This window comes from Genypterus blacodes, unplaced genomic scaffold (genome assembly GCF_046128005.1).
Source record: "Genypterus blacodes isolate CSIRO-AG114 ecotype Tasmania unplaced genomic scaffold, CSIRO-AGI_Gbla_v1 ptg000051l_1, whole genome shotgun sequence".
Lineage (NCBI taxonomy): Eukaryota > Metazoa > Chordata > Actinopteri > Ophidiiformes > Ophidiidae > Genypterus > Genypterus blacodes.
Window position 1 is genome coordinate 602,314 of NW_027466863.1, and position 10,665 is coordinate 612,978.

The 10,665-nt window shown below is 46.0% G+C and overlaps 1 protein-coding gene across 1 annotated transcript; it reads left to right on the plus strand.

The window, feature by feature from the left end:
- The first annotated feature begins 3,542 nt into the window (after positions 1–3,542).
- On the plus strand, positions 3,543–5,984 carry LOC143000759 (GTPase IMAP family member 7). Its single transcript, XM_076150187.1, has 3 exons — positions 3,543–3,643; positions 4,203–4,345; positions 4,777–5,984. The coding sequence occupies exons 1-3, from the start codon at positions 3,619–3,621 to the stop codon at positions 5,653–5,655; spliced, it is 1,047 nt and encodes a 348-aa protein (XP_076006302.1). The 5' UTR covers positions 3,543–3,618; the 3' UTR covers positions 5,656–5,984.
- The last annotated feature ends 4,681 nt before the right edge of the window (positions 5,985–10,665 follow it).

A 10,665-nucleotide genomic window follows, 5' to 3' on the forward strand; every position in this document is an offset into this window, starting at 1 on the left:
GCTTGTCCGCTGTAAGTAAGAAAACAAGCTCACACAGGTAAAGCTGAGCCTGTCAGTGTATCAAAGATGCCATTATACCAACAAGACTTATCTTATCTTATCTTTTCTCCTTCACTCCTCCTGTCCTCCTTTCCCTCCCATGACCCATTTGACAAGAACCATTTTTCATTTCTGTTGTATCATTATCTCTCTATCCCCATGTAGGTCAAATAATTGTCCAAAGGGTTACACACACACACAAACACATTTCCCCCACCCCCGTATCACCTCACATAAATCTCGAGACAAGATCACCAGCTCCCACCCAAATACCCCAAGAGAGATCAATTGCTGCTCTACCTCATAGCTTTACAGCCCTTGCCCTTTCCATTCCCTGAGATGAGAGGAACAGCTGTGTGAAAGCCCCCTTCTCCAGCCCAAGAGACCCAATCTGACCTTATACGCAAAAGTTATGTAAATTAACCTAAATGTAGATATGACACCATGCGGGTTACGTAAAGCTGAGCACTCTTATGCTCTGTGCATACCTGATGACAGCATCGGCATGTGGTGAGAGCTCAACGGGGGCTCAGTGGTTTCAAGATGGATGAAGTTGTTGCTGTGGCAGAGACAACATGACAATGTGGACATGTGGAGCGGCTCAGCGGACCGTATGATTTTACTGTCCTTCCTAGATAAAGATGCACATGCTCACATACACACATGCATGCTTTACTCGCATGGATGCAGGAGCACGACCTCATGCCCATATGCATCTGTGCATGCAAAGACACACAGGAGGACACATACATGAACATCAAATGTGACCCACATAAACAATAAATTGTGTTATCTGATGTAACAGCGCTATCTTCTGTCCTGAAGAAACACTGCATGACTGCAGCAAATTGATTCAGCAACAGCCTTGTTTCTGTCTCTCTCTCTCTCTATCTCTCCCTTCCCTTCCTCTCTTCCTCTCTCTCTCTTTCTCTATCTCTCCCTTCCCATCCTTTCCAGTCTCATCTCCCTCCACTTCTTTTTGTCTCTCTCTTACGTCAACAGCTCAACAAGCTGCTGGCAAGGTTGTCTTTGGGAGGGGTACAGTGGCAGCATGTGTAATAATATGACTCACTGTGGCACGGTGCAGTGGACTGAGCGGGAGCATGCGATGGAAGAGGGTAACAAATATATGAGATGGCGCCCTAATGGTGTCGGGGGGCAGAGGCAGACCAAGAGCCAGATTGTATGAAGAGATATGTAGGGTCAGGGAAAATTTAAAATGGTGGCAAAAGAAGATAATATGGAAGAGGAAAAGATAGAGTGGAAGCATTAATTAGGAGTGGGGTATAATGTAATAGATTAAGATGGAGCTAGACGGGGTGATTAGCACTCTAAAAGATTGGCTGCTGAGTCAGGAGGCTAAGGGCAGCATACATTTTCAGGCACACACACACACACACACAGAGGGACAGAGAGTGAAAGTGAAAGAGAGAGAGAGAAAGAAGAGATACTCACATGACCTCTTTTCAGGAAGAAGTAAAATTAAAGTTCCTCACGGTGCAAATTTCTCCCCACTGAAATGAGAGCTGTTGCTTGTCTCACATTCATCTATAAAGGGTTAAAGAACAGCTGATCATTTGGTGTCTCTGCTCATTTAGGCTGAGATGACAAAGGATAGTTTGTTTTTCTATCACAGTGTGTGCGTGTATGCTCAATGGTTGAGCTGCAAAATACAGTATTTACTCAAGTGAAGAAGCCTCTGCTCTGCAAGATTCAATGCATTAGCGACATCATGTGGAACAAAAGTGTAATGCACCGTGTTGACATCAAAGAATGAATGAATATTAGTCATCAACCTCATCTTTTATTCAACTTTGCTTGATCTCAGTTCTATTGCTCTCAGCAATGCGGTTTAGAAGCAACATTGTTTCCATGGTTTGTTGATATGGATTGTTGGTCCATTCTCACACAAATGATCACAAATCTATGCAGACATTAAATTTAATGAGCTACGCATTTCATATTTTCCAATCACAGGCACAGTCGACCTTTGCCCTTGTAGAAAAATCTAATCTGTTGTGCCTCCTGTGTAGAGAGGAGTGGAGTGGAAAATAGTGGACAATCAGCAGTGCCAGGGGGAATATTGTGCTTTTACAACGCCTGTAGGTAGTTTGTGCTCAATACTTATCACAAAATGACGTGAAAATGTAAATACAGTGAGATAGAGACTGTTTCATCAGAGAAGCATGAGTCATTATTTGGAAAAATAAGCACAAGATCCCTGAAGCCAACATCAGCTGATCATGTCATCTGACTCTCATGGAGACAGTCACACAGTCACACTGTTTAAGTTGGATTAAAATAATGTGGCAGAGATAATAAACAGACACGCTGTCACACTCACTCATAGTAGAACAGTAGAGCAGAAACATGTTAACACATTCTACCGATGGTACAGTCGGGCAGTTTCACATCTTTGTCACAGCGCGTCGTAACTGTCGCCACCTTGCACCCTGAGATGTTTTATGACACGCCAGCTTTGGATGGACACACCTTTTATACCCTGAAGGTTAGAGCTGTATCCTTATGAAACTGGCTTCATACTATATCTCCCAGCAGCAGTTCACACAGATTTGTGATGGCATCTTTAACACTGGTCCCTGTTGGAGCTGAAAGCAGAAATTACAAAAGATAAGGGGGGGGAGAAGGATTATATGTGAATGTGCAGCATTTTATTTACTATTATTTGCATCAGGGTTGGATTTATTCCACTCCTGTCTGAAAGAGCCCCTACCTTCTGCTTTAAAGCACCAATATGAATCAGAGTTAGAGGGCAGAGAGCATCGGGAGTGTAATATACATCTATATTTTTACTGTTAGAGAGGCCACCCGTCTGCCTTCACTGCAGGCTTGTGTGAATTTAGTGTCCATACATACGGTACAGTGCAGCCCCTGACTGCTTCAGCTCAAACTGCATCCCAGAGGAGAGGAGAAGCCACATGTCCTCATTTACGGCCTGATCCAGCCAGAGGCGGGACCTCCTGCTGTGTGTCCCTGAACTGGGTCATACGTATCCACAGTGACAGCCGACCTGTCTGAACGGTATCACACATTTGAGTGAGAGGTGTGTGTGTGTGTGTGTGTGTGTGTGTGTGTGTGTGTGTTTGTGTTTATTATGTATTCCTGGTGGATATGCAGTACATTTTTGTTCACACACTCCCAATTGTGGGTTTGAACAGGATTAAAAGGTTGTCATGAAGGGTTACAGTTTGTTAACCATGTGGTTTACAAGGTTATAAAATGGCTGTTAAAGGTGTTAAAGAGGTATTAAATTGTTATAAGTTGTTATAAAGGCCTGCAAAATGTGACATTGCAATGGATTCTAAAGGGCTTTAAAAGGTTAAAATTGATACAAAATGTTAATGTTAAAGTTGTTTTTTAAGGAATTCTTCCGAAGTTACTAAAAGTATTGTCGACCAACCAAACCTCCACATCAGCTCTGCCCACAGATGGAGCTGTGGCCTCATCTCACCAGACAGGACGGGCTGAGTCAGGCTGCAGGAACTAGGAAGTGTGTGTCTATGTGGGTGTGTGTGACTGCGCACCGCATACGGCATCAGGCAGCGGCAAAGAGACGCCATGGCATCTGCTGATTCACACTCAGGTATGTTGGCGGAGTTATAAGAGTTGGATGTGCGGGGAGATGTACGGCAGAAGCGGCTCTAAGGTGCGGCGCTAGGTGCGGCGCAGGGCGGCTTCTCTCGCTGCCTCCCCCGGCAGCGGCGTGAGGCGGCGGAAAGGGCGCTGCCACCGCTCCGAAGTGTCCGATCGCAAAGCAACAGTAGCGTTCTCTGTAATCCATGTTGTATAAGTGGGCGTGATGTGAGACAGAACCGCTACGCACCAAAACAACAACAACAACAACAGCTGTTAACGTTAGCAGGAGGAGAAGAGACATACAAATACATGCAAAGAGCTTCAACTGTCTCCATTTCTGCCTGTGACTGTCTGTCTCTCTGCCTGTCTGTTTATCCGTCTGTCTGACTGTCTCTGTCTGTTTATCCGTCTGTCTCTCGCTCTGCCTGTCTGTCCGACTGTCTCTGTCTGCCTGTCTGCCTGTCTGTCTCTTTGCGTGTCTGTCTGCCTGTCTCTGTCTCTGCCTGTCTGTCTCTCTGTCTGCCTGTCTGTCTCCCGTCTCCCCGTCTGTCTGTCTGTCTGAGCAGACCTGAGACTGGTGGTCCTGGGTCGCACAGGGGCAGGAAAGAGCTCAGCAGTGGGCACCATCCTGGGCCTGCAGACCCTCCAGGCCCAGCAGGACTCACAGCAGCAGAGCCAGAAGAGCAGAGGAGAGGCTGCAGGCAGACAGGTACGCCACACGGGAACCCAGGGGCCAGTCTCTGGTCATAAAGAGAGGATTACATTAGGTTGTACAATGATATGGGATCTAGAGTGTAATAGAGAGTCTAAATCAGCCTGGAGCAACAACCATCAACAGGGACCACTTATTGGCTTTAAACTGCATTAATTCTTATTTCAGAGTTGATCGCTCAGAAGTCAACAGGAGGACTTACAATACAATAACTCAGTTCACTTTTAAAGATTTACAGTCATCTCATGTAATCTCACAAGGTTATCACATATATTTACTTTCAAATAGAGAATAAATGTGGTCTCACAGTAAAAGTGTGTTTCAGACCCATTCAAGTCAAGAATAACTAACAACAAAACGATGATGATGTTGAGTGATTGTTGTCAGACCTGGTGTGTATTCTGCACGCTTCTGCCCTCTGTTGGTAGGTGGTGGTAGTCTCCAGTCCCGACTGGTTCAGCTCAAGCTGCATCCCCGAGGAGAGGAGATGCCTCATTTCCTCCTTCGTGGCCTTATCCAGCCCAGGGCCGCATGCCTTCCTGCTGTGTGTCCCTGTCAACCAGCCATCTGACGGGGAGACCAAGGCACTGGATGCACTGGAGAGCCTCTTTGGCCCCTCTGCAGTCAGCACACACACCGTCGTGCTTTTTACACACACGGATGAGTTAGAGGAGGATGAGTCACTGGAGGAATACCTCCTCACGTGGCGCAAGGACCTCCTGGAGCTGGTGGAGCGATGCGGGGACCGTTACCACACCCTGGAACCCAGGAACACAGAAGCAGAGGAGGGGAAAGCTGTGGAGGAGCTGCTGGAAAAGGTTGAGCAGGCCATGAAGGAGAGCGACACACAGCACTTGAGCTGCAGTCTGTATCAGGAGGCTGAGGAAAGGGTGAGAGAGAGACAGGCAGAGATCGTGAGGCTGGACAGAGAGAGATCTGCAGGGGAGGAGATCGGTGAGGAGGCGCCTCCCTCAGACTCCCAGCCAGAGGGAACTGTGACAGAAGAGGAGATGGAGAGAGTGAGAGAGGAGGCAGAGAGGAGCGTGGGTGACCTGGATGTAGATGTAGATGATATTTTCCCCTGTGCCAGTGTCTCTCAGTCCTCCCGTCCTACCAATTTTCTGTGGGGCTTGTGGGAGAAGCTAAAGAGCTGGATAAGATGTTTGCCCAAACTTGTACGCAGGGAGGCCCTACTGGGAGCTCTGGTTGGCATGTTTGTGGGGGGGCCCGTTGGAGGTATGGTGGGTGCTTCTGTGGGGTCAGTGGCTACTGAAGTGGGAAGGAGAAAAACACAGAAAAATAAATGAAGTCATTAGAAAATTAAAGGATCTAATCTCCAATGATGTCGTACGTGTAAAGCTGCACCTTGAAGTCATTTCACTGCCTTGAACAAAACAATGTATTACTGAGCTTCTAGCTTTCCTGCTGGCACCTGATCAAGTATTTGTATGTGTTTGACTACTTACCAACACTATCTGTTTGCTATGTTTGCCACAGCACAAAATGACTCCTGAAGATGCAATACTAAGAAATGTCCACATGGGGGAGACATTGAGCTTTTTATTAAAAAGTTTCACGTTTGAGGGGAAATATAGTACAACAGCTTCAACAAATAAAAGCAAACAATTCAAAAAGTCACTCTTGTGGATCCTGTATGCTTCGATGTATCTCTTTTTGTGATTTGTTGATTTTGATGAGTTGAAACTGAACAAATTTCATATATCTTGAATTTCCAGCATACGTGAAAAGGAAACCTAAATCATTAATGCATAGAAGTAAGCAACATGAAATCAAATGAGTGGCTATAGATAGATAGCTGCGGTGGGCTGTGCAGGGAATAAGAACTCAGGATTGTGTGTTTAGGTTGTTGCATAAACTTGCAAGTGAGCAGTGGAGCAGCGCTGTCTCTCCCAGACTGTCCTCCTTACACAATGGCAGGTTAGGGTTTTGACATTGATGTAATTGATACTCTGCTAAAACCGTCAGTCATAACCCATCCTTACTGCTCTCTCTCCCTCCCTCCCTCCCTCTCACTCCTCTCCCTCTCTCTCTCTCTGCCGGAGGCGCTGCCTTAGGAACAGCTAGGCGTTTCCGAATGTGGGTGGTCCGGCTGAGGTGGGAGGGAGAGAGAGAGAATTAGCCCAGCTCTCATGTTTCCCAAAAAGAGAGGGAGGAAAGACACGAGAAAGAGAGAGTGGGGAGAGAGTGAGAGGCAGCAAATGTAAGGGAGAGGAGAGAGAGAGAGAGAGAGAGAGAGAGAGAGAGAGAGTCAAAGGCAGAGAACAAGCTTAGGGACTACATCTGTCCTCCAGATGTGGCCTCCACAGTTGTCTGAAACAGGAAAAAAGAAGGTTTTAAAAGTAATGGAAAATTGGTGCTAAACAGTTTTTTATTGTTAGGGATTACACATACAGTAAAGACTACAGTATACAGTACCGGCTTAAGAGTCTGCCAGCCAAGATATGTTGCCTTTTCTCCTTGAAACTGCAATGAAATTACACACTGGACCCCTTGAAGTTAATGTATATATAAAGAACACCTGTCCAAATATTATTCAGTCTCAGTGGATACACACTGAGGGTAAGACAGAGAGAGAAATAATATAGTCTGTATGATAGAGGACAATTATTTGGGAGAATTTTTGGAACACCATTGTACTTCTTCAGTAACTGAAGACTGTGCAACACAAATGTAAAAGCTGCACACAGAGAGAGACTCAGGAATCTGTGACAGAGCCTGAGGGTGCAGGAGGTGGTGGGCAAGATGAGACTCCAGCAGGACAGAGGGAGAGAAAAGGGGGGGATGGAGAGTTGATTTGTGCCTGTGTGCATAAGCAAAAGCAAAATCTGAACAAACATTTCTGGGATTCACCAGTGAGCCATCAGTAACACAGGCTGAAACGTCTGCTCCTCTCCCTCACAGCACATATGTTGTTGTAAGGACCTTGCGGTCCCTCAGTGAAGTGAGGGCAGTCCGCTGTGAGACACGTACGCCGCAATATTTTTTTGTTATCATCTAACCCTTTGGGCTGGAAAAGACAGCAAACCAAAGGAAAATAAACAAGATGACACACTTTTTCCTAAACCGCGTCAGGCCTTTCTCTCACTGCTGGTTTACACACAATTCACACTTTAGATACACACATTTGGTTTCCTTGGGTTGTTTTTGTACACATTAGACCAAGATTGCAAATGAGAAAGTGTTTCAACCTCAAATTGATTTATGTTTAAGTCTCAGCTTCATAAATCTGAATATTCGCCATTTGAATTTGACTCATTTGAGAAAACACATCAATAACTAATATGAATCACAGCTGAAAACTCAGGACAAGGAGACGGCAAGAGCAAATCAAACGTGCAATTTTAGCATTGTGGATGGTTTGTAAATTGCATGGTGCAGTACAGTATTTAAGGTTTTTGAATTAAAGAGAGATATATGCTTGAAACAAAACAAAAACTCAAATATAGAGTCAGTAACAGATAAAATCAGAGAACGTGACAGAATTTAACTGAGGTAAGAGATGTTAAACAAACAGAAATATCATAGATCATGAGCGAGACCTCACAGAGCAATGTTTCTATGTGTGTGTGTGTGTGTGTGTGTGTGTGTGTGTGTGTCTCTGGGTGTGCTCACTGTGAGCCTTCTCATCTTTTTCCCATTAGTGCTGTTTTCATGTTCCTTCCTAGCGAGAGCGTGTGTGGCTGCAATTGTTTATGAAGCAATACTTTCCCCATCCGACTGTATGTGTGTTTTCCAGCGTGTGTTTGCGCATGTCTACGTGCAGATTTATGTTTTATGTATGTATACACACACACTCAGTGATGTGTCATTGAGTGTGAGTGTGTGTGTGTGTGTGTGGATTTACCAGCGTAATAAATCCCCCCCCAAAAATATTCATATAAATCAACAAATTGCACAGAATTTAATTGAAAACAAATTGTAGTTATGATGCGTGATTGTATTAATCCTTCAAATAGTTCACGATGAATTTGCACAAAATGGAACTACTATGTGTGTGTATTTACTCATGTCAGTACAATTATGAAGTACATTTACTTTACTTCAAGATTTACATTTACATTTACAGCCTCCTTCTTTTATCTGACAGCTGTGGTTACGTGTTCATTTACAAATTAAACCTTTAAATAAAGAATGTTGTCAGTGCATTGGTTAGAGTTTCTTTTTGTCAGTGCTTTCAAGAATTACAGGTTTGAAGTTTGGTTCTCAACCTGTAAGAGTAGCACTGATACTGTGACACAAACACAACAAAGATCAAATAGTAACACTGCAAACAAATAGAAGAGAGAAAACCTCCAAAACTGCTCCCTAAACTCAACATTAGGCTGAATTTGTGTGGAATCGCCCTTAAAATAACAGATTATTTGTCAAGTATGAGGTGAAAATTCTCTCAGTAAATTGAAGGCAGACATAACGCAGCACACATTAATAATGTGAGCAGAACGTGTCTCCAGCACATAAAACAAGGTGTCAGCACAGACAGAAAATGAGACTACAGGAAAGAAGCCCTCAGATGACATGAATACACAATCACACACAGCTGTTGAGGTTAGAGGAGCGAGCACGTTCCGGTGGACAGGCACCCGTAGACGCACATGTGCCAGCAGCTGGACCGCCATGTGCGCACAGCGGAGGCACGACTTAAATGGAAGCGCGGCGGCCAGAGGAGAGAGTCACCTTTCATTCATCCCCTGGTGCCGGGTCGCCCCGACCTGAGCAGGGTACAGATGTGAAAGAGGAAGACCTTCTCGTGGACGGGGGACAAAGAGGAGGAGGAGGAGAAGGAGAAGGAGAAGGAGGAGTGGAAGGAAAAGAGACAAGGGCTCTAGATGATGTTTGTGTGGTCTGGTTCAGGTTTGCACGCTCGTCATTTGTCTGTCAGAGGAGGAATTCTAAATATGGTCACCACATTTGTGTCATTTGTGTTCACCCTCCCAACCTTAACATGAGTTCTGTCACTTGAATCCCAAAAAAGGCATTCGGCCTTAACTAATACCCCATGGCAACATCTCGGAATCAGATGTCATCAAATGAGTTCCAGTTCAACTCGTCAAAGGCGAAAACCGCCTCGACGATTGTTCGCCCGCCAAAGGGACAGCTAGACAGCGAGTAGGAGGGTAAGGTCATGGACTTGTGTGTGTGTCTTACGGGGGCCTGTTTTAGCCCACTGTGGGACGTTTCCTGTGGTTCTAAAGCGCGGGACGGGGATGAGTGTAGGGGTGTGGACGGACGAGGACGGCAATTTGATGATGAAGGGGAAGAAGTGAGCTGTTCGTTCAGCTTCAAGGCACAAAACGGGCCAGAAGTTACAGACAGGCCCAGGGAGGAAGGGGGCCGGGGGGGGCTTTCTGTGTTATCTGTGTTTGTGGTGAACGTCTGCGAAGGAACCACAAGAGTTGGAGCCCTGTGTGTATGTGTGTGCCTGTGTGTGTGTGTGACAGTTCTCAGGAGTTAAGAGGTCTTACACCGCACTTCCTTCAGTCGAGGGGCTTTGAGCGCTCTAGGGGGGCCGCCAGTCAGAACAGAGGACGGACGACTCCCCCCTGCTCGTTGGAGCTGTGCGGGTGCTGCGCGGCCCCCTGAGCTCACCATAATTGATGAATAGTGTGGTCCACATTAAGTGACATGCGCCGTTGGCTGTAAGTGGGTGCGATGATTGGGGGGCCTTTTGAAGCTGGGGCCATGGGCTGCGTTTGAACCGTTGGTGGAGGGCCCTCGTCCCTCGTCTCTCTGTAAAGGACACCAGCCTGCGGTTCGGTCGCAGGAATCGGCACAGGACAAGCTAGGGATACACACACGGACACGCACGCAGACTCACAAACATACAGACGTGTGCGACCGCTCAAAAGCGCACATACACACCAGTTTACCCTCCAGTTGCATTATAGGGCTTTGGGGGAGGTGATTGTATTATTCCTGCTGCAACACTGACTTAATTCAAGGCAGATCTGACCCAAGCTAGTTCCCCTCCACTTCTTGCTCTATTGGATCAAGTCTTAATCCTACCCTCACCACATGAATGGGAGACACAAAGAGGAGCTGCACTCACTCCTGCCACATACATCAAATGTCACTCAGGTCCATATGCTGTCACGCAGCTTATGATGGGTATCGCCGTGTCATATGAAAGCGAGGGAGCTTAAACGGAGGCCTAGAAAGAGCCGAGCTGGAGACAGACGAGCGGGAAGATTGGAGCCACGTCTCACACAGATATGCGTCGTCAACCTGGAATTAATCTTCTGTTTGCCTGTTGTTTTCACAGATCTACACACAATCCCACACATCCTCTGTTAGGAAAG

Excerpts from the sequence above, each read along its gene's own strand:
- LOC143000759 (XM_076150187.1), top strand. The coding sequence starts at position 3,619 with ATGGCATCTGCTGATTCACACTCAG. Across the intron at positions 3,644-4,202 it reads ATCTGCTGATTCACACTCAG|ACCTGAGACTGGTGGTCCTG; the intron begins GTATGTTGGCGG and ends CTGTCTGAGCAG. Across the intron at positions 4,346-4,776 it reads GAGAGGCTGCAGGCAGACAG|GTGGTGGTAGTCTCCAGTCC; the intron begins GTACGCCACACG and ends CTCTGTTGGTAG.